The sequence below is a fragment of the Oryza glaberrima genome, chromosome 3, assembly GCF_000147395.1.
Source record: "Oryza glaberrima chromosome 3, OglaRS2, whole genome shotgun sequence".
NCBI classification, from domain to species: domain Eukaryota; kingdom Viridiplantae; phylum Streptophyta; class Magnoliopsida; order Poales; family Poaceae; genus Oryza; species Oryza glaberrima.
Window position 1 is genome coordinate 29945766 of NC_068328.1, and position 22563 is coordinate 29968328.

Sequence of the window (22563 nt, forward strand, 5' to 3'; positions counted from 1 at the left end):
CTTTCATCCTCCGTCTCATTTTAAGTGCAGTTTTAGGCTTCCATGTCTAACATTTGACTATCCGTATTATTTGAAATTTTTTATGATTAGTATTTTTGTTATTATTAGATGGCAGATTATGAATAGTACTTTATGTGTGACTCATTTTTCTAGATTTTTTCATAAATTTTTCAAATAAAACGAATGGTCAAACGTTTGATATGAAAACACATGACTACACTTAACATAGGACGGAGCGAGTATTAATGAACTCTTTCAAAGCTTCTTGCCAGATGACTTAGACTAGACAGGTGATCCCACTTTTTAATCAAATTTGTTTCTGCAGGCTTGTTTGGTTGGAGCCAATTTTTCCCCTACCAAAATCTTGGTAGTGCCAAAACATTGGAAAAATTGAACACTACCAAATTGGGTAGTATTCAATTTGAACTATTATGGTTAAAAATTGGTAGCAAATCAAACATGCACTTGCTACTATTGAAGTTACCAAAATTTCGGTAGGGTAATAAATTGGTATCAAACCAAACAAGCCATATTTTCTTAGGACATTAGTAAAAAGGTACTTCCTCCGTCCACAAAACAGGACACTTTAAGGTTTCAAAAGCAAATTAGCTGTCACTTCACTGAGTGCAGGGCATTCAACAAGAATAATACCTATATACCTCTACACACTAAAGCTATGGCCATAAAAATTGCACATGGCAAAGCAATCATTAGCATATTCAAAAATTTAAAACAAATGACCATTAAATTGCTCAAACAATATGTTTTATGGGACACCGATAGAACCTTTAAACATCAGGTTTTATGGGATGGAGGAAGTAGAACGATTTTCTTTTGAGGGATGAGGTATGTATACATGGTTGATGCCTCCACCACTGATTAGCGGTCCAGGTATGACACTTCAGGCTAGTTAACCACCAGTTGACCCCATCTGATAGAGCGTCATCATGTACTCTACGACGTCTCCATCAACACCAACAGTGACATAGAAAAATCGCAAGGCTTTTCTTAATTAATTACCGGGAGAATGTACCCTGCAAAAAGGAGAGTTGACCCTAGATGGCACTTGGCGTAACTAAATGTGTTTTTGCAAGTGGATGCCAATGTCATTAGTTAACTACTAAACACGATATTGCTCGTGGAAAAACCCCGCGCGAAACTCAAACCTGACAGGCGCAATTAACAAACGCAATGAGAACTATACAGTAGTACTGTAGTAGTATGAAAATTGCTATAGCAGACTAGCATGTGCCAGTTTCTTATACGGCTTTTTCAGACAAGTGGAGTTGACAATTACCTAATGTAGAATTCTTGATCTTAGGGTGTGTTTAGTTCACGCCAAAAATGAAAATTTGGTTGAAATTTAAATGATGTGACGGAAAAGTTAGAAATTTGTGTGTTGAAAAGTTTTGATGTGATAAAAAAGTTGAAAGTTTGAAGAAAAGTTTAGAACTAAACTCAGCCTTACTCAATCCTAGTCTCGTTTTTTTTTTTTTAACGGAGGAAGCAGGAGTAGATCAAGAAAAAGTTAGCAGGTGAGGCTGAACAAATTAGGCCTGCCATTGTGCCGCACCGCCTTGGATCTTCTCCCGTCCTTCCTCCTCCGCCTGTTTGGCCTCATGCTATGCGCCCGTGCTGCTGGCGCGCCGCCTCGTCGCCATCAGCCGCCGCCCGCCGCGCGTGCGAGTGCGGAGGGGTGAGGGCGAGATCGGGGAGTCGCGATTTGGGAGGAGGGGAGAGAGGACGACGGTGACGGCTGGTCCGGTGGTGGACTTGGTTATGTTTGCTGGGCCTGAGAGCGGCCCAAATTTGCTATGCCTCTTCGTGGGCCAAATTTCGTGGTTGTGACATGTGGGCTGGTCCTGGTAGCCAGCCCAAATCGCGAAAATATTCTTTTTCAACATCCCGACGCACAGAAACAGAGCTTTTAAATCCGCTTCTGATATTAAGCAAAAGGTTAAAAAACTATTATACACTTTATTAATACGGAGAGAAAATAAGAAGTGGGGAACACTATTGGTTCGATAGCTAAAAACAAGAAGAAAAAAAGATGATGCAGTGTTAAAGTGGTCTAGTGGAATACTTCAAAATTAGATCATTCCAAAAATAATTTCTTAAGCTAAAACCATACTTTAGCAAATGAAAATGTCATTGGTATCCCTCATCATCACACGTATAATCAACTTTGATCAGTGATTACTACTTTCGAAGTGGATTGTTTATTCGAGAATTCTCTCGGCCTAAACAATAATATGCTTATGCGCAAGAGGCCATATGCCAAGAAGGCCACCACGCCCGGCCCAGTTTCCCTCACTCAATGGGCCCGGCCCAGTTTCCTTCACTCAATGGGCCCGGTCCGCCTAAGATCTACCTTTTCCTTTTTTTTCTTTTGTGTATATGTCTAGAAAAGAAATGCGAAAAGAAGAGAAAAGAAAAAGGCGAGAAAAAGGCAAATGGCAAGGGGGGAAGAAGAGTGGAGGAAGAACCTAAGCAGCAAACCCTAGTCGCGACTCCACCACCACCACCACCATTGATTCCGATGGACTTCGCGGAGCTGGAGGCGGTGGAGGGCCTCCGGTGGCCGTGGCACGCGTGGCCGCCGACCGCCTCCGCCGCCGCGTCGCTCGTCGTCCCGACCTCCGTCCTCTGCACGCCGCTGCACCCGGCGGCGCCCGACCTCCTCCCGCTCCTCCCCTACGCGCCGCTCCGCTGCGGCGGCGGCGGCGGCGGCGGAGGAGGGGGAGGGTGCGGCGCGGCGCTCAACCCGTTCTCGCGTGTCCACCACGCCACAGCGCGGTGGGCGTGCCCGTTCTGCGGCGCGTCGGCCAACCCGTTCCCGCGCCTCCTCGCCCCCGACGCGCTCCCCGCCGAGCTCTTCCCGACCCACTCCAGTGTCGAGTACGCGCTGCCGCCGGACGCCGCCGAGGCCGGCGGCGGGCCGGGCCCTCCGTCCGTCGTGTTCGTCGTCGACGCGGCCACCTCGGGGCCAGAGCTCGCCGCGCTCAAGGCGGAGGTGCTCAGGGTCGTGCAGGGGCTGCCCGAGGGGGTCAGGGTCGCGCTCGTCTCCTTCGCGGCGTCGGTGTGGGTGCACGATCTCGGCTTCGAGGGGTGCACCAGGGTGGTGGTGATGAACGGGGAGCGCGAGCTCGAGTCGGAGAAGGTTCGTGAACTGTGAATTCTGGGCTAATTGACGGAGCCGCTTCTCAATGCTGTTGTTTGGGCAAGTTTGCTCAAGTTGATCCAGTCACTAGGCATGGGATTTGCTTTAAAAATTATCATATTACAGAGTAAAAGCTATCGATCTCGATATTCTAAGTAAAATGGGCATTGTGCATTTAACTTTAATAGTCTGCTCTCCCAATTCATGTGAGTTCAAAATTCACACTACAATTTCTGTGGTGTATAGGAGTTATAACAGGGGATGTAGGGGTGTTCATGTACGGTTCAGAAGAAATCATCTAGAGCTGCGCATGAGCAAGTTTAGTTTGTGATGGCATTAGGCTAAGCTGTCAGTGGGACATGGATGAAAATTAATACGACCAGTTTCAAGAAACTGCCTGTGAACAGACCTAAGTGGATGCCACACCTTTGTTTGCTATGTTGCTCCTGCCCTATGCATGGTTCATTTATGCATGTAGGGCAGCAACTCTTAGATATGTACAAATGACAATGTATCCATGACTCTATGTAGCCTAAAAATGTCTGAAATGTTATAATTGTAGTATGACTGGAGAGAGTTTGGCACTATCTAAATAAGGCACTCTTGGGATCTTGTTAATATTTGGCTTACATATGCTGTTGCTATGTTGCTGTTGTCTAGAAGATTTGGTCCTTGCAACTTGCAAGTTTGAAGATGTTTGGTTTGGATAGGAAAACTGTGTGGTCATATTTTCAGTTGTCCCATAGGCTCATATCAATCAATGATCCACTTATGCAACTGCTTTGCGCTTTAGGATTTATTATCATCATTATGTTTACCTTACAAACCTTCTCTTATTGTTTCAGATACAGGAATTTCTAGGTGTTCGTGATGCTCGATACAATAAGTTGGCTATGCCAAGGTCCACTAAAGTGCAGAGATTTTTGCTGCCTGTTTCTGAATGTGAATTTAACATCACATCTGCGATAGAAGACCTGAGATCCATGTCTGCTTGCCCACGTGGGCATCGCCCTTTAAGAGCCACTGGTGCTGCTATTTCCACAGCTGTTGCTCTTCTAGAAGGTTGTTGTTCACCTAATGCCGGAGGTCGGATCATGGTCTTCACATCTGGTCCCACAACAGTTGGTCCAGGGCTTGTGGTGGAAACCGATCTCGGGAAAGCAATTCGTTCTCATCGTGACATTTTCAATGGCAATGCTCCTCTCATTGACAAAGCCCGAGAATTCTATAAGAAAGTTGCAAACAGGTTAACAGCTCATGCATTAGTTCTTGATCTATTTGCTTGTTCTCTAGATCAGGTTGGGGCTGCGGAGCTGAGATACCCAATTGAAGTGTCTGGGGGCTTAATGGTGCATACAGAATCATTTGAGTCTGAGCAGTTCAAAAGCTGTTTAAGACACATATTCAATCGTGAGGGTGTTGGTTACCTTAACATGAACTTTAATGCAACAATTGAGATAGTAACATCAAGGGAGGTGAAAATTTGTGGTGCCCTTGGTCCCTGCATCTCTCTTCACAGGAAAAACAGCTCTGTTAGTGATAAAGAAATTGGGGAGGGTGGGACAAACTATTGGAAAATGAGTACAGTGGACAGCAAAACCTGCATCGTGTTCTTCTTCCGAGTGGACTGTAGCCATAATACTGAGCCCCCAACTGTCTTCTTTATTCAGTTCATGACGAGGTACCGGCATGGTGATGGTAGCTATCGCCTAAGAGTAACAACTGTTGCGAGAAGATGGGCTGGACCTCGTTCTCCTGAGATTGCAGCAGGGTTTGATCAAGAAGCTGCTGCAGCTGTTATGGCCAGGCTTGCCGTGCACAGGGCAGAGACATACCATGTTAGAGATGTGATAAGATGGCTTGATAAGATGCTTATTCGCTTTACTGCCAAGTTTGGGAACTATGTCCCTGAAGATCCATCTACATTCCGGCTGTCAACTAACTTCTCGCTGTATCCCCAATTCATGTACTACCTGCGGAGGTCACAGTTCATTGATGTTTTCAATAGCTCCCCTGACGAAACTGCTTTCTTTCGGTTGATGTTGAATAGGGAAGGAGTTGTGGGGTCCCTAATCATGATCCAGCCAACTTTATTCCAGTACTCGTTTGATGGCCCACCTATTCCTGTGTTGCTAGATGTCAGCTCCATCTCTCCCGATGTCATTTTACTATTTGATTCATACTTCTATATTGTTATTCATTATGGCTCAAAGATTGCTCAATGGAGGAAACTTGGCTATCATAAGGACCCAAATCATGAAAATTTGCGGAAGCTGCTTGAAGCCCCAGAAGTTGATGCGGAGGCACTATTGGTAGACCGTTTCCCGGTGCCAAAACTCATAAAATGTGATCAGCATGGGAGCCAGGCCAGGTTTCTTCTAGCTCGGTTGAATCCATCTGTGACACAGAAAGCACAGCTTTCAGATGGTTCTGAAGTCATATTCACCGACGATGTTAGTTTGCAAGTTTTTATTGAACACTTGCAGGAGCTGGCTGTTCAGGGTTAGTGAGGCATGGAGCCTGGCGATGTTTCCACTTTTGCAGTTGGACCCACCTCTGATCCTGAAGATATAGCTTTCAGAAGGATTGAATGTCATATTCACAGATGATGTTTGCTTGCAAGTTTATTGAACACTTGCAGTAATTTGCTGTGCAGGATTGATGGATCATGTGGACTGTTTATATGTTACTTTCTGGTCTTCTGTTATCTTGAAAGTTCCGGGAGAGCTTTACTGCTTGGAAGGATGGGATCTCCTCGAGTTGTTGTACATTTCACCAGCTCCAGTTTGATGTAAGCCATCACTTAATATTTTTGTATAGAATGCTATAATGTCTATTATTTATGCTCTACAAGTGCTGGAGTTCTCTTGAGACATTTGCTAATTTCTGAGCAGTAAAACACCCTTTGCCTTCCAATTCTGGTAATGCAATAGGACCGTTATGTTGTTTTCTGGTGGATTGAGGATTTTAAGTCACTCTTCTGTTGGCATCATACGCTCTTAAGCGCAGCCATTTAATTATCTGTAAACACTTAAAATTTTGATATCCACAATTCTTTTGGTTGCGGTTTCACACTTTCACTACTGTGTTGCTTGTGTGATTCTTCAAGAACGTCTGTTATTTAATACTGCCCCTAGAGTTTATCATATGATGTTTGACATATTATAGACCAAACATAACATAGGCATCTTTATATGCTGGAAGCATTTCCCTGTCATAAATGTGTGCTGAATAGATTATGGTTTAGTTTGTTTATGCAATGTACTTAGCTTAGGTATCACCACAGCTCTAGAAAGAGCAAGGAAGCTTCATGCTATGATCATACCATCATGCGTCAAGACCCAACCTTCTTAATAACTCAAAAGACAGATAGGCTAGAGTTATAGTAATGGATTCCCCATCACCAAGCACATGGCTTGTTCCCCCCACTTGATCACAACAGGTTACAAAAATATTGTGCTGATGATTAACAAACATGTTAACTTACCAGATACCATAATAATAATAGTCTCATTGATACCCTTTACTTCACAATCACACAAACTTAAATTAACAACATTGGAATAAAATCATCAAGTAGATCTTGGGACACACGGTAGGGGACATCACATAACACCAATCCAGCTACACACAAATAGATTATTGCTTCTGGTTCATAAACAAATTAAACATGACAACTCTTCCTTCTTTTAATCCAGCTAAACAAGTAAAACCTTATATTTCTAAGGAAACCATAACACACTGCAAGAACACCATTCTTATGGCACCATGCTCAGCATCTTAATACTGCAACATCTTCAGCTCTTGTTCTTGTACTTGTCCTTTGCTCTTGGTGCTGGAAGAAAAACCACACACACAAGGGGTGTGAATTAAGATATAAATCTTGACACGAAAGCAAATTTTAGCTGAAGATACTGACCAAGACCAATGGCTTCGGAACCCTTCATGATCCTCAAGCGTTTGCATGACTCGACAAACATCCTGCAGAGTAACCAATCAGCTAATGCGAGAAACTTGAACGTGGTATCGCTAAACCGCATTCTAATCATGAGGTGGAAAATAAGGAAAACAGTTAAGGGGGCACAAGAATGAAGTAGTAACATACTGCCACGGGACATCTCCAACAAGCATCCAGTCACCATCCTTGTCTTCATAAGTTGTAACAGCATCAGAGCCATTCACCTCATTCATATTGTTCCCTGACAGAGAGGTTCATGCACAGTGTTTTCATCAATTCCGGATCAAACTTTGCATTCACATTAATTACTAGTTGATAATCTGTTTCTGCAGGTTCCCGTGGCCAGCGATTTACCAGTTGCGGTGAAGGTGCCGAACATCTTCTGCAGAGCAAGGGAGAGGTCCTTGTAGCTGTTGTACATCTTCAGGTCCACCTTGCGCAGGTAGGGTGCTCCGTCCATGCTGACCTTCACGAAGGCAGAGCTGTTGCTGCCGCTGGCATTGGCAGCGGGCTGCTGCTGCTGCTTGTCAGCTTCCTCTTCCTTCTTGCTCTTCACTGACTGGACGGTCATGATGTTCCTGCGGAACGACCGAACTGGTGGCCAACCCACTGCCTGCGCCCTGATGTACATTGGAAATTAGCTACTACATCGATTTTTTTTCTTTTGCTCAGTTTTTTCACATCTTGTTCTAACTTATTGGTGCTGTGAAAAAACTGAGATGATTTACTTTCGTGACTGGAAGTTCCATCCAGCTAGATCATGCATGTTACAATATTCTTGCTGGCGACCAACTCTGTGTTAACTAATGTATTATGTGTGTATGCCTGCAGCAACTTTATGGTAGTACTGTGTGTATAATGAAAATGCCATCAACTTTAGTTATTGCCACATGAATCATGGCCACCATGATTATCTCAGGAATTAATTGTATACAGATGTACTCCTTTTCTGATCGTTCTAAATATTTTGTTGTGATCCTATCTTCTTTTCAGGAAAAAAATAAATCAAAACAATACGAAAACAACTCCTTTTTCAGATGGAATCTGCCAGGAGATGAAGGAAAAAATAAACCAAAAACAATAGTAGTACCACTACATCGCCAGCAATTTCTGACACCTGCTGCACAAAGCAGGCATCAGATGAGCCAATGGTGATTAAAAATAGTGATAATTATCTGCTCAGCACTTTGCAAGCGACAAAGAACATACACGATGGTGTCGCCATATGCACTTTCTGCCAGAGGATCTCTTTTATATGGATAATTTGTGCTTCTTTTAAAGGTGTTGCTTCATGGGCATCTCAAGTTTATGCAGCAAGCTCCCAAATATATAAATCCAACCAAAAGAAAGGAAGAGAAGGGGGGGGGGGGGGGGGGGGGGGGAGAGACTAACTAATAGCCTAAACATGCATACACCTTTTCACCAAATGCCATTATGCTGCTACTATATGTGGATCTTTTTCCATAAATCAAAACTAAACATGCATAAAGTTCCTCCAAACAGCACACCAAATAATTCATCTTTTATCCCTTTAGCAAAAATTAACAATACTAATCCCACTAAATTCTCACTAATTATTAAGTAAACTAGTAATTAGACGATGCAACTATATATACGAAGGATCAAATTGAAACTACTGTAACATATTAATGCCAGATTTATATATGAAAAAATAATAAAATCATGCTAGGTGCAGTACATACTTGGGAGCAGGTGGCTTCTCGGCGTCGGCGGCGGCGGCCTCCGCCGGCCTCTTGGCCTTCTCGGCGGCCTGCGCCTCCGCCTTGCCGGCGGCGGCCTCCTCCATGCCGGCGGTGGGCAGCTTCAGCTTCAGGTCAATGGTCTCCTCGAAGCCCCTCTTCGCGGCCTTGGCCGCCGCCTCGGCGGCGCCGCCGCCACCTCCCGGCAGCCCCAGCCGGAGCTCCGTCCCGACGTCCACGTCGGCGCCGGCCATCGCAGCAGCCGCCGCTGCCAGCTGCTTAGCCTATCGCGGCTGTCGCGTCTCCTCGCCCCAAATCAAGCTGCCTTCTCTTCTCTCTATGGAGACTGGAGATTTTTAAGCCTTTGTGGTGATTAGGAGGTGGTGGAAAAAGAGAGGAGCCAAGAACAGCTTGGAGATGAGTATATATATATAGAGAGAGGGAAGAGAAGAGGAGAGGAGAGAGAATGCATGGTAAATATTCTAAGCTAGGTAGGGTGGTAGAGAGAGAGAAGAAATATGAGTTTTATTTTATTTTTTATTTTTTATTTTGGAGGGGAAGAGAAAGAGATCAGTTAGTTAGAGCATGAGTGAGGCCACTTGGAGGTTAGTAGACAATAATTTTTGCATCCATGTTTCCTCCGGTTGGATTCTCTATTACAACTTACAAGTATCAAGTAATCAAGGTTAGGAGGCTAGAGAGCAAGGTGTGTAACTAGTGAAGTTCCATTGGATGGTTGTTCAGGATTTGTGAAGTGTTCCTGTGCCATAATTGTAGCTGTGGTTAGTAACTGCTCCTAGCTACACCCAATGTGCATAAATATATGACTTCTGGAAGCTTGCAATTAGAGTTTTTTTTTTTCAAACGTATTCAAAAACATATATTTGTCAAACAAACACACCTTAAAAACTATTTGTCAAAAAAAACAATTTCCATATTGTATCATCCCTCTGCCTTCAAATACTTGTCGTTGGACGCTTTTCATCTTAAATATTTGGTTGCTCGTCTTTTTTATAAAAAATATTTAAATACTTCAAAATTATTTTATATTAACGAAGTATGTTGCATCCTAAACTATTCATAATACTTTCATACATTATGATCTAATCATTCAGATTTTATTGATAGTCTAAGTTAAAGTCGTGTTAATCAATGGTGGTATTTATTTATGGAAACCAAAGGGAGTTTTTTTATTATTTTTATTTCATGTTCATGCTACATATAACAATTGTTAAAGTAATATTGGAGGAACCGCACCCTCTTGAACAATGAGAGCAACATTAAGTTGAATTGTACATGTTTTTTTTCCAATTACAGATTTCTTGTAAAAAAAATTAAAATTGAGAAGCAGAGGTCAAAAGTAGTCATAGCAAAGGCTACAGAGAAAATCAGTTTGACTTTAATACTGGATAAACATAAGAATGTACCTTATTTTTTATAACTATATTTTTTCATCAATAAAAGAGTGCAAAAATAAGGGGGAAATGATCTTGGTTCTTAGGAGTATTATCATTAGCAAATTTCATAAAACCTCACCTATTATGTAGTCTTAGTTGAACAAAACCACTAAGATTTTGGCACGTGACACATAACCCCGGTACTATGGCTATCAAGTTTTACAAAACCATACCATCAATCATTTAGACTTTGATCTACCATATTTTAAAGTTCTAAAATTACATCCCAAATTTATGAGTTTTGTATCTATTATTTAATAATTGTTACTTTCATGGAGGTAAAGTTTTATAAAATTTTGATACGTGAATATGTTAAATTGGTTAATGTTGTGGTTTTGTGAAACTTTAGATTCATAATACTTGGGATGAGTTATGTGGCACGTATTAAAATCTCTTTGGTTTTATGTAGGTTTGATCATGATACGTGTGGTTTTATAAAATTTACTCTGTTATTATTACACTGATTTTCTTGCTGGCAATGCAACTGATCCCAAGGCTGCAGGATGTAGAGGATCCGGGGGAGCCTAGCTCGCGCCGGTGCATGGACCCATATGGCGCCGGGCCCACCGCGCAGGCCCCGGTGGCACGACACGTGTCGCCTGATGAGCTGGACGGCGCCGATTCTTCCCCCTCCCCGTCTCCCCCCTCCTCCGGCGTGAGGGCGTGACGCGATGCCTGACGTCACCGCCGGATTTTTTCACCGTGGGGCCGGGCTGCAGGTGGGGACACCGTGGCGTGTGGGGCCCACACCCCTCCGCGGCAGGATCTACCTTCTCTTTATTCTTTGGGTGATGATCCACTTGCAGAGATGCATGCATGCATTCTGAACTCTGAAGCCAAGGCTCAAGGGAAGAATGTGCGTACGTGCAAATCTAAAAGGAATTCATGTACAGTTTGTGCTACTAAGTTTTTTTTTCTTGTTCTAGATAATGTGAAAAAAATATGAATGTCAAGGGTCAACTCTAAGTAAATTCAAAAGTACAAAATGGCCCACACCAAAAAAAGATAGGTACTAATGCATGGTCAAAATTTGAAATTTAACACAGTCGTATCCAAAATAATACTCCCTCCGTCCTAGAAAAAAAATATAAAGTTTTAGAGTTTGACACGATTATTAAGAAAGTAGATAGAATTAAATAAGGAGTTGTGATTTGTTGAGAAGTGGAAGGTATGTGGGAAAAGTAAATGGTGGAGGGTTGTGATTGGTTGGGAAGACAGTGTTGGTGGAGAAGTTGCTATATTTTGGGACACATTCTAAATGCTAAAGTTGTTATATTTTATGACGGGGATTCTAATTCACTCTAAAAAAAGCAATATGTTTTCGTCGGATGGAAGTAAAATGGATTCGAGTAGGACTATCAAACAAAGCGAGCACATTCAAAATTCGAGTTCTTTTGTCTCAATATTGGTACTGTCCTTATAGATTTTTACTTCCTCCATACTAAAATATAAGAATGTAATATTAAATGGGATATTTTCTAATACTACGAATTTAGAAGTATATTATTACATTATCATAAAATGCCCCATCCAATTCTAGATTCTTATATTTTGGGACTGATCTTGAAACTTTGTGAGAATTCATATTTTTTTTGCTTTGATTAGAGTGTACTAATACTAGCTTCGGAGGCCTCGCTCGTTTGTGCTAGCTAAGGCAAAAAATAGTGAACTGCCGGCTGTGCTTTTGGGCGAGCTGCAGCCTGCAGAGGCCCAAAATGTCTCAATCACCAAACAAATTATGAACAACAATTACTAGCAGAAAAATGAACAAAGCGATAAAAAAATTTATGTGTATAATTTCTACGTTTATGTATTTGTCAATTAAAAGCTACTGCGTCGTAATGTTGTAAAATAAGTACCTCAAAATCAACTCAAAATTAAGTTCGTAAAATTTATTTTGTTTACTGCGGTTGATAAGAAGAAAAAGAAGAAGATCAACAAACAATCAGTATGAAAAACACATGTACTCTACAAGTACTAGGGTGTAGCTCTATCCTTCTACCCTTGATCTACTGTATACTCTACAAGTAGGCTGAAGGAAAATAAAAAAATAAAAACCGAAGTGAAAAAAAAAAAACATGACGTATATCTGACTTTGATGGGCAGCACAGCAGCAAGAAGAGGAGTTGTTGGATTCCCAGGCCTCCAGGGTGGTGGGCCCCACGTGCCGGGAGGGGTGGGGACAGGTCAACTCAGGTGTCGGCCCCACCACTCCTGCGTGCATGTGGGTTGTGAAAAACGGATTCTCAGCTCCACGCGACCACCTTATATATTCCCGCCCAAATTAATCAACTACTAAAACCAAATTAATCAACTAATTAAACCGATCGAGAGAGCACTAGCCTACCTAGCTTAACATGATGGCATAGGATTAGTGCTGCATAATTTAATTTAGTAGCAGCAGCAGCATTTCTTGGCTTCCAATCATTCTCCAGCCAGCCAGCCATGGATCGATCCCCAATTTAACTTAATTATTAGTAGCAGTATAGTAGTAAGAAGAGAAGCACGATTTGATTTGTTTAATTAAATCCGTTTGCTCAGAACATAGTTACTCGAAAAGGCAAATTAGTTAACGCTGTTAATTAGTGGCAGTGTGTTCAGGGAAATCTCTATCAGAATCTATGCAGAATTTGACGGTGCATATATATACACACACACATCTGCCATGTCCTACTACTGAGTACTGACTGATGGAGCTTGTTAATTGTAAGCCCCTGCATGTATGATCAGTTTGAACATAATCCGCCCTGTTTTACGCAAAGATCGAATTAATTGTGCAGAACTCATGGACTAATATAAGTCGCGCAGTCCCCGGGATAAGCTAATTGAGATGGGTGATGAGAGGGCAGAGTGATGCCTAGCAAGTACAAGAAAAGTCCTGATCGAAATGCCCGTGTCCCCTCAAAAGCAATACGCCACCATCTATTGCTAGCTAGCTAAACCAGCAATATCATTTGATTTGTTTCAGTCCATCAGTAAATCGAAGTGATGCATCAGTAGTACATCCATGATCCATATGCAATGGATTCCCTGTCCTGGTGAGGCATCGGATGGCACTACTGCTTTTTTTCCCCTCCAGACGGCTGGAATCACTTTTCCCATGTGGGTGGAGCAACCGCCTGAAATCAGATATACGTACAAACCAGGATTTTTATAGACGGGCGCCACAACCGTTTGTAAAAATCGATTTTTCCTGGTGAGCACGTTACGATGTCCGACCGCAGGAATCTTTAGTAAGAAATAAAAAGTCTAAAAATATATTCCATAAACCTTAGTTTAGATCGTGTTGATGGCAATATCGTCTCCGATCTAGCCACCGGATCCACACCTCTGGAGGCTGATGGCAGCATAGATCCGCCGCCACTGTCATTGTCTCTGCTCTCAGTGCCCACCGACAGCGGATCCGTCCTTCACAAGACTGGCACCATCAACGCCGCCACTACTGGGGTCACAACGATCAATGTTGCCGCTCGCATGCATATCGGCAGTGGATCCATCATTCCAGAGGCTGGCATCGTTGTCGTTGCTGCTCCTGAGGTTGTTGGCCGCCGTTGACGAAAAGAGGAAAGAGGACCCAAGTGGCGTCGACTCACTGCTTAAGAGAGGGAAAAATGAATAGAGGAAAGAGGACCCAAGTGGTGTCGACTCACCGCTTAGGAGAGGGAAAAATGAATAGAGTAAAGAGGAGGAGAGACCGAGGGAAGAGACTAGGGGGAAAGAGCGGGATCAATGCGCCCTTTGATTTTAAAGTGGTCGTACGTCGTTGGTCGATGCGTCTGGCCGTTTAGATCAACTAAAAAACCACCACATGCGAAAGTTAGGTTATTTTCATAGACAGACTGTCTAAAAGCATCTCATGTGAAAATCAATTTTCACAGGGAAATGTTGATCAAGTGTGTTCTCCGTATTTTCACCAACAAGTTTTACTTAAGCCATTTTATATATAAAAAAAGGAGGGTGTTTATGAAAATAGTTTATTCATATATAGTTGCGGCTGATCAAAACTCAATGCAATAAAACCAGCGTGCCACGTTACTAGTTGTGGTGTTTGCATGATATATCCAATATAAGAGCATCCCCAGCAGCTCATCTATATTTGGTCCTCCAAATGTCCATATGGAGTATCATCCAAAAAAGATTCATCATCCATATCCCTTCCAACTCCAACAGATCATCCATACTACATCATCCATATACCATCATCCTATATTTTATTAATATCTTACAACTAACCTTACATTTTATTAAATAAAACGAACATAAAAGCAAGCAATATAGCAATATAAATCTAGTTTATACTCAATTCCTATTATATATATCTGCTCAATAAACATAAATTCACAAAAATCAACATACTATATTTATATTTCAATATTCAAGTGTGTGGTGTATAAATCAATTATATTGTGTATACAAAAATGAGATCTTCTCATTATCTGCTTTCTCTGCTCTGAGCTCTTCTCTTCAAACAGCCGCAGGCAGAGGGACGGGGGAGATGGTGAGGGGCGGCGGCGCCTCACAGGCGCTGGGCGATGGCGGCTGGCGAGGTGCGGCGCTGGGCGACGGCGGCAAGCTGAGGGGCGGCGGCGGCTGGCAAGGGGCGGCGGCGGCTGGTGAGGGGCGCCGACCGCTGGCTGCTCAAGGGCGGCGTTGGTGCGAGATGCGGAGGGGTGCCGGCGGCTGGCTAGGGCTGGCGGCGGCTCACAGGCAAGGGGCGACGGCGGCAAGCGAGGGGCGGCGGCGGCTTACAGGCAAGGGGCGCCGGGCGGCGGCCACGCGCAGGGAGACGGAGGAGGAAGGCGGCGGGCGCACGGCGACAGCGCCCCAGATCTGGTAAGTCCCGCTCCACAAATCATTGAAAAATGGCAAAATACGGGCACGGGGAACTCTGGGGACGACGGTGATGGAGGGGGTGGCACGCCAGCGGTGAGCTCGCGCCGGAGGGGAGGTGGTTGACGATGTCCGGATGGGGGCGGGATCTCGATCCAGAGGCGCTCGGGCGAAATGGCGTGAGGAGAGAGATACGCTATTTTTACCGCTTCTCTCTCCTACTATGGCGTATCCGCCAAAATTGGCCTGTGGGTTAGCGTATCCGCTGGAGGGCTTTTTTGGCCTCTATACGCTAAAACCGGGATGAAGGATTGGTTACCGTATCTGCTGGGGATGCTCTAATTAACCATCCGTTAGATCGATGTTTGTTCTGCTCGCGCGGGCTCTGAGAAATTCTCGAGTGCATGCATACTGTTCTTCGTGAATGGGCAGTGGCGGTAGCGGGGGAGAGCATGTGATGTGGAGCGAGAGTAGTGGGGTGTCGCCGGCGCGTGGAGTGGCACGAACGGCCATGTGCCCCGGGCCGGTGCACCCCCCCCCCCCCCCCCCCCCCCACCCCTGACGTACCAAACGAACTCCTGCATGCCTCACGACCGTTGCATTTGCATTTGCCTGTGGCTACCCCCAGCTTAGCTACTCTCTCTTTGTCTCAAAATAAATGGACTTTTCACTCATCTCATACATACCGATAAAACACTAGAATATCCTTTATTTTATCAAGATACAATACAATCTATTTTCCATCTTATCTACTATCAATACAATTATTCTTTACTTTCTACTTTAGAGAGTAGCTAGCACCGTGTTGTTTCTCTGTTCTGCATCTACTAGCTAGCTAGCTAGCCTGGGTCTAATTAAAGGCCCTAGCTAAGCCCCTATCCAAAGCATTACTTTTCTCTCTGCCTGTTACTGTTAGGGATCCTAATCTTATCTCACCATCGTGATTAATAATCATCACACATACATACTCCTTTTATTTTAGGGAATAGTTATTAATTACTCCCTCCATTCCAAAATATAAGACATAATCACCCCTAACCTAAAGACCGAGAAAATAATTATTATCATCTTATAGTTTGGATCATTCTAATAAATACAATGTATGCATCCAATAAAATTAGAGAACTTGAAAGTGGATGATTTAAAAAAGTAATAATTTAATGGAGAAGGGATCATAGTTAATTACCTACATGCATACATGCTTTAGGGCAGTCCCAACCCATAGTGTCCATAAATAGTGTCTATGATGCCATGTCAATAAGACATCATAATAGAAACTACACTCCACAACCCATGGTTTCTTAAAGTGGGCCATTAATAAATACATTATCTCTCTTCTCTACCAATCATATTTATTCTTCATCTGTTATGAAGACACTATTCTCTCCCAATGCAAAACTTGATAGTGTCTAGTGCATAGGTTCTTGTGTTGAAGCTGTGTCTTGCATGAGATCCAGTTTCTTCCTCTCTTCACTCTCTCTCTTAATTAATATAGTGACATATAAGCTAAAAGTTCTACATGACAATGTAGTTAATGCCATAGACACCATCCTAGATGGAAGGTTGGGATTGCCCTTATATTATAGAACATCTAAAAAAGTGGCTATGCCTTATATTATGGAACATCTTTTAAAAATAATGATAGAATGGAGGGAGTAGTTAGTTAATTAATTAGGGCTTCGTTCATCGTCAAGACCTGGGGATTAACATGAAAAAGTTTAGCACAGGAACACCGACTGTTACATCGAGGACCATCAGAAGATTGGAAGTTCCAGTGGCGCATCAAGTGGCTCTGAAGAAGAGAACCTCTGATCTCGACACACGATGCCAGCTTTTTGCCGGTGATCGACGCTGACCGATGATAGGATCCCAGTAAGTAATTCGTGCTAGTAATAACGTGTTCTTTAGCAGAAATGTTTTTTTTAAAAAAAAATCAGGGATGAATTTAGAGAATCTATAGCAAGACTACTCCCACCGTCTCAAAATATAAATAATTTTTAAAATAGTTACAAGTCAAATCTTTGTAACTTTAACTGTTAATAATAAAAATAAAAATAAAAAAAGATCAATCATGTAAAATTAATATCACTAGATTTATCATTAAACAAACTATCATAATATGCAAAACTTTTTATTTAAAATATATTATTTTTATAGATATTGTTGGTACGAAGACTGTGTCGAAAGTCTACAAATATCTATATTGTGAAACGGACAGAGTGGCAGTTATGATCAAGCATTAATTATGAACTGATCAACATGATTGTCATCCTTTTCATCACAAGCAATGCGATATATACATGATGTGGAAGTGATAGGGAATGGAGAAAGAGCAGAATACATACATGCACACACCTCATGATTCATGAATATATATACAATAATGCTCCGTAGCATGGCTCACACCCACAGATAATCCATAGAAGTAGCATGACTCCCAATTAAGCTAACCCCCCTAATTATTGTATTAACCTGTCTAGAAACACGTTCCTGTTGCATGTGCCCGATTCCTCCCCCGGCCTACACACACACCGATCGATCGATCAGTCTTACTGGCCGTAGCATACATTGCACGATCCAAGAAACGGCAATGTAGAGGCATGCATGCATGCATTCAGAATGAGATCGAAAACTACCTGCAACTAGCCCAGCCCCAGCCAACAAGTTTGCACACTGGCAAATGCCAACTCAATAAAAGTACTCCCTTCTACTTCCTCCGTCCCACAAAAACCAACCTATTGCTGAATATTGACATATTCTAGTATTATAAATTTGGACAGACCTTAACATCCAGTATTAGATTAAGTTTTTTTGGGACGGAGGAAGTAAAATATAAGTATTTTTAGGTTGGTAAGAGTATTAAAAAAGCATATAGGAATATTGGAGAAAATATATGATTGGTTGAAAAGAGAAAACAGTTAAAGAAGAATGATTATTATTGGCTGAGAGTAGGAGATAAATGAAAAAAAACCTAACTTTAAAACAAACTACTGTGATATAAATTAATAGCTATTGCCGTGTTTAGTTGTTTTGGTAAAAAAATTTTGACGTATACAGACACACATTTGAAGTATTAAACGTAGACTAATAACAAAACAAATTACAGATTCCGCCTGAAATTGCGAGACGAATCTATTAAGTCTAATTAATCCGTCATTAGTAAATGTTTACTGTAGCACCACATTGTCAAATCATGGCGTAATTAGGCTCAAAAAATTCGTCTCGCAATTTACATGCTAACTGTGCAATTGCTTTTTTTTTCATTCACATTTAATGCTCCATACATGTGTTCAAATATTTGATGTGACTGAAAAGTTGGAAGTTTGAAGGAAACTAAGGCCTTGTTTAGATTCTAACTTTTCCGTCACATCGAACTTTCCTACACACAAACTTTCAATTTTTCCATCACATCGTTTTAATTTCTTCAAACTTCTAATTTTAGCGTGGAACTAAACACACCTATATTAGTACTGTATACTACTATGTAGATATCGTTTTAATTTCTTCAAACTTCTAATTTTAGCGTGGAACTAAACACAACCATAATATTAGTACTGTATACTACTATGTACAGTACACAGACCCTGACCAGCTAGCTGCTGGGGAGCTGTGCCTTTGGATCAGCTGAAAATTGCTGCATTTCTCTGCAGCTGCCGCTAGCTGACGCCGCCGTCATATAAGCTTGGTTTCCCAGTGAGGTTTTACACTGCTCTCTGACGACGGATGGATGCATGCATGCACGCACGCACTGCAGATGTGGTGTCCGAGTAGCACGGTGCAGCGACGTCAGATGCACGTCGCAATGTCGTCGTCTACGGGAGGCAGCAGGGAGGCATGGAAACGAGCCCATGCCCCTCCCGAGTACGCACAGGATCGTACTATACGTACAGTACTACTGTGTTGGATTTTTTTTCCCCATTCAGTGCATGCATATGCACTCCAATTTATTGTATTTTTTTTACTGATTGACCTTTTGGATACTGAGGTGTGGTGGTACGGTACGGTGGAAACAATGCAGATTTTGTTAGCAGTAGAGCTAATAACCAGCTGAGATGTGACTTTTGAGATCTATGCACGCGACATGGCTTCATTTTATATTGATGTGCGTATGTAGATGTCAGAATGTTCATATCATATTAATGTAGGATGGTGAAAATAAGTTCTTGTTTAGATCTAAACTTTTTCTTCAAACTTTCAATTTTTTCATCAGATCAAAACTTTTTTACACACATAAACTTCTAACTTTTCTATCACATCGTTTCAATTTCAACTAAACTTCTAATTTTAACGTGAACTAAACACACTCAGCGTACGCATTGACGAATGACGACGCAGCGTACGCATCAGATTGAGACGGGCCAGGCCGTGACGGCAAAATTCAGCTTCAGGCTTCTGCACTGGTAGCTTGGCTAGCACCAGCAAATTAAGTAGAGCAAAAGTGTGAAGGTAGCTAGCAAGCGGAGTGAAGAGGAATAATGGTCATATTGAGGAGAGCAAAGTTACGTGGAAACTTAAGATGATGCTTAGGAATAAGATTTTTATGTGGTATTTGATTTAAAAGGTAGTACTATAACTAAGGATAATTTGGCTAGAAGAAATTAGAAGGGCATGAGTTTGAGATTCTTTTTTTGCATGAAAAGTAAGACGATACATTATTTATTTTTTAATTGCCACTTTGCTAAATTTTTCTAAAAATCGGTACAGTTCTCTTTTGGTCTATATCCTCCTAATATCCTCCTAGTAGTATATCATATATATTTGAGAATTGACTTGTGGGTATTGATATAAAAACAATGAAACTAATCCTTGTAGGAACATCTGCTACATGTTGGGTTTTTCTAAATTAGTAGAAATGATATGGTCTTTGATAAATCCCCATTTAAATCTTATGGGTAGGTACTTTTTATGGCAACGTAAAGGCTGCGGTTCTGAGCACAATTACAAATACATGACGAGAACAACAAACTCATGCGTACTGCATGCCTTAAGCTAGAGAGACAACGGATATACAGATTTTCGTCAACAATGTTGATTCTTCGTTGAGTGTTGGTGGTTGACATTAGTCTATGTTTCACTTCCTTTTTTTTTTTTTGCTCTTTGTAAGTAATATTTTGTGCTTTTTTTTATTATTGAACGGATATTTGTAACGAGTGGTTGTAGTTTCTTCGAAGTAAAGACTGAAATATATTTCATTACCTAAAAAAAAGGCTAGCGGAGTGGAGGAAGCAAGCTGGCATGGCCGACCTGCCTGCCTGCCAATACTACACCCCCAAATGCCCGGCAGACGACGCGCACGCACTGGCGTGGCCTGGCGCCCATGCCATGCACATACAGTGCCGCACTTGCACACACACACAGTCACACTCGCAGCATTATTCCTAGCCTTCGATCGATCGATCGATATATGTCGAGATAATCTATATCTGATAGAGCGATAGAGATGACACGATCACGCGACGAGTCGACGAGCGCTAGCTAACAAAACGAATTATAAACGTACACGATATATACACGTGTGTGGGGACGATACGGCGGCGAACGAACGAACGAACGCATGGGGCGCACGCACGCGCGATATGGCTGTAGGGGAGCAATGCCGTGCAGCCGGCCGGCCGCCTCAACTCAATTTCCACGCCCGTGCTGTCGCCGTCGGCGCCCACACTCGCGCTGCTTCAATTCCATCGCGATGTGATTTTCCGTCGTCTGTACGTACGTCGCGCTTTGCCTTCTCTCCACTGCGCGCGGCGGCGCGATCATGGTTGCCAGCTACTTTCTCTGTTTCACAATGTAAGACTTTCTAACATTGTCTATATTTATATAGATGCTAATGAATCTAGGAATATATATATATGTCTAGATTCATTAACTTCTAAATGAATATAAGCAATGCTAGAAAGTCTTACAATCTGAAACGGAGGGAGTAGCATGTTTAGGGGTGAATCTAGCATGGGTGATGGAAGACTCGGGTCCCCCTACAAGTTCACTAGATCACCATCGATAGAAAGAGAGAGAGGGGGGGTAAATAAGGGAGAGTACGTAAGATGAGAAGGGGGACTGGACAAGGAAGGAGATAAGTTCCATATATTGTTTTTTAGATCCATCACGGAATATGTTGATGTGTGCGTACTGTTACACTGTGCAGTAAGTTGTGGTGGTCAATATATATTAAGAGGAGAGGAAATACATGTACCATCACTAAAATAAAGTGAAGAGAGTGAAACATCCTCTTTACTCGCATGAATGGACGAGATGGACGATATATTGTGTGTAATACTACTCACTTGTGCTTGTGTCTTGTTTATATGTCTTTTGGAGATTTGCTTACGAGTGGTATATTTTAACGCCATTTTAGGGCGAATCTTGTAGCCGACAGATAGCTAGTGCCATCAACCTGGATTTATCATGTTCCTGATGATGGAACAGCACCGGAAAGGTTAAGTTGCTACATGAGTTAGGAGGTAATTAAACTAAGTTGTTGCCGACACACACTTCTCACACGCTTAGATGGCCATATATATGTTTTTAGAGAAAATGAAAACCTAAGCTAAATATGAACATATCATATTATCTTATAGCAATTTACTCAAAAACAATCGAGACAAGAATATAAAGTCCCTAACATCTACTCCAAAACAACTCCTTCAAGAAAAAACGCAACATTTATCTATCATTGCCATCAGAAACATGAGATTTTTATCTGAAGCCCGAGAAGACACATGCGAAGAAAATACAAATAAACGTCGATATTACTGAATCCAGGTAAACTAGAGATTAGATTTTTCACCCTGGAGTTATCTCCATTACTCCGTGCCACCATCTAGATTAAATGAGCACAATCTGCGATGTGTAGCCACCAAAGACAAAGTGCTAAGCTTCCTCTATTCACAATCACCAGCGAATGGATGAATCCATTGTCGAGACGGATTCATAGAAATAGTAAAATAAAAACTATCAACGAATATATCCAAGTGTGTCCCACTTGATATCTTCATGATCAGAATGGAACTCGTTAGCTCAGCTGCACGGAAAGACACCACCAAACCCTTCATTAGCTAGGCCAAATCTCCCTTCCTAGATCTCGACATGGCCATATGTTTGGGAGCTAGCTGTGCTAGCTCAATCTAATAAAACTTGCTTTCGGTAGATCGATCTATAAACCCATCTGAAATATTTCGATCGAGAAATAGGAATGCACATCACATTGTCGCATTGGCTGGATTTTCACCTTTTGAAAAACTTATTCTACAAATAGATCCCTAAAAAAAACTTATTCTAGTAATGAACCTTTTTCGCGGCGCCAACGTTATTGACGTCAATAACGTTGGCGCCGTCCCCCTCATCCCCAGGTGAAAACTAAGTCACTAATATCTCGTTGGCGCCAAGGACTTTTTTGTAAAAAAAATAAAAATGACATATTTGTAGCAGAAAAGGACCTATTTGTAATAAAACACTAGTGCC

The 22563-nt window shown here is 42.2% G+C and overlaps 2 protein-coding genes across 3 annotated transcripts; one reads left to right on the forward strand and one right to left on the reverse strand.

Moving 5' to 3' along the window:
• Window positions 1-2434: 2434 nt before the first annotated feature.
• LOC127766187 (protein transport protein sec23-1) lies at window positions 2435-7590 on the forward strand. 2 transcript variants are annotated; one of them, XR_008016214.1, is made up of 3 exons: window positions 2435-3160; window positions 4006-5951; window positions 7451-7590. XR_008016214.1 is itself a non-coding variant. In XM_052291257.1 (2 exons), the coding sequence occupies exons 1-2, from the start codon at window positions 2540-2542 to the stop codon at window positions 5665-5667; spliced, it is 2283 nt and encodes a 760-aa protein (XP_052147217.1). In that variant the 5' UTR covers window positions 2435-2539; the 3' UTR covers window positions 5668-6524. The 2 variants fall into 2 exon arrangements, 1 of the variants encoding a protein (XP_052147217.1); XM_052291257.1 differs by lacking the exon at window positions 7451-7590 and having other exon boundaries at window positions 4006-6524.
• LOC127766188 (auxin-responsive protein IAA13) lies at window positions 6652-9232 on the reverse strand. The gene is made up of 5 exons (XM_052291258.1): window positions 8822-9232; window positions 7473-7738; window positions 7266-7359; window positions 7080-7141; window positions 6652-6995 (listed from the first exon to the last, which is right to left on the reverse strand). Exons 1-5 carry the CDS (start codon window positions 9070-9072, stop codon window positions 6958-6960), a joined length of 711 nt encoding a protein of 236 aa, XP_052147218.1. The 5' UTR covers window positions 9073-9232; the 3' UTR covers window positions 6652-6957.
• Window positions 9233-22563: the final 13331 nt, after the last annotated feature.

Excerpts from the sequence above, each read along its gene's own strand:
- LOC127766187 (XM_052291257.1), top strand. The coding sequence starts at position 2,540 with ATGGACTTCGCGGAGCTGGAGGCGGTGGAGGGCCTCCGGTGGCCGTGG. Across the intron at positions 3,161-4,005 it reads GCGAGCTCGAGTCGGAGAAG|ATACAGGAATTTCTAGGTGT; the intron begins GTTCGTGAACTG and ends TTATTGTTTCAG.
- LOC127766188 (XM_052291258.1), bottom strand. The coding sequence starts at position 9,072 with ATGGCCGGCGCCGACGTGGACGTCGGGACGGAGCTCCGGCTGGGGCTG. Across the intron at positions 7,142-7,265 it reads GTTGGAGATGTCCCGTGGCA|GATGTTTGTCGAGTCATGCA; the intron begins GTATGTTACTAC and ends GTTACTCTGCAG. Across the intron at positions 6,996-7,079 it reads TTCCGAAGCCATTGGTCTTG|CACCAAGAGCAAAGGACAAG; the intron begins GTCAGTATCTTC and ends TTTTTCTTCCAG.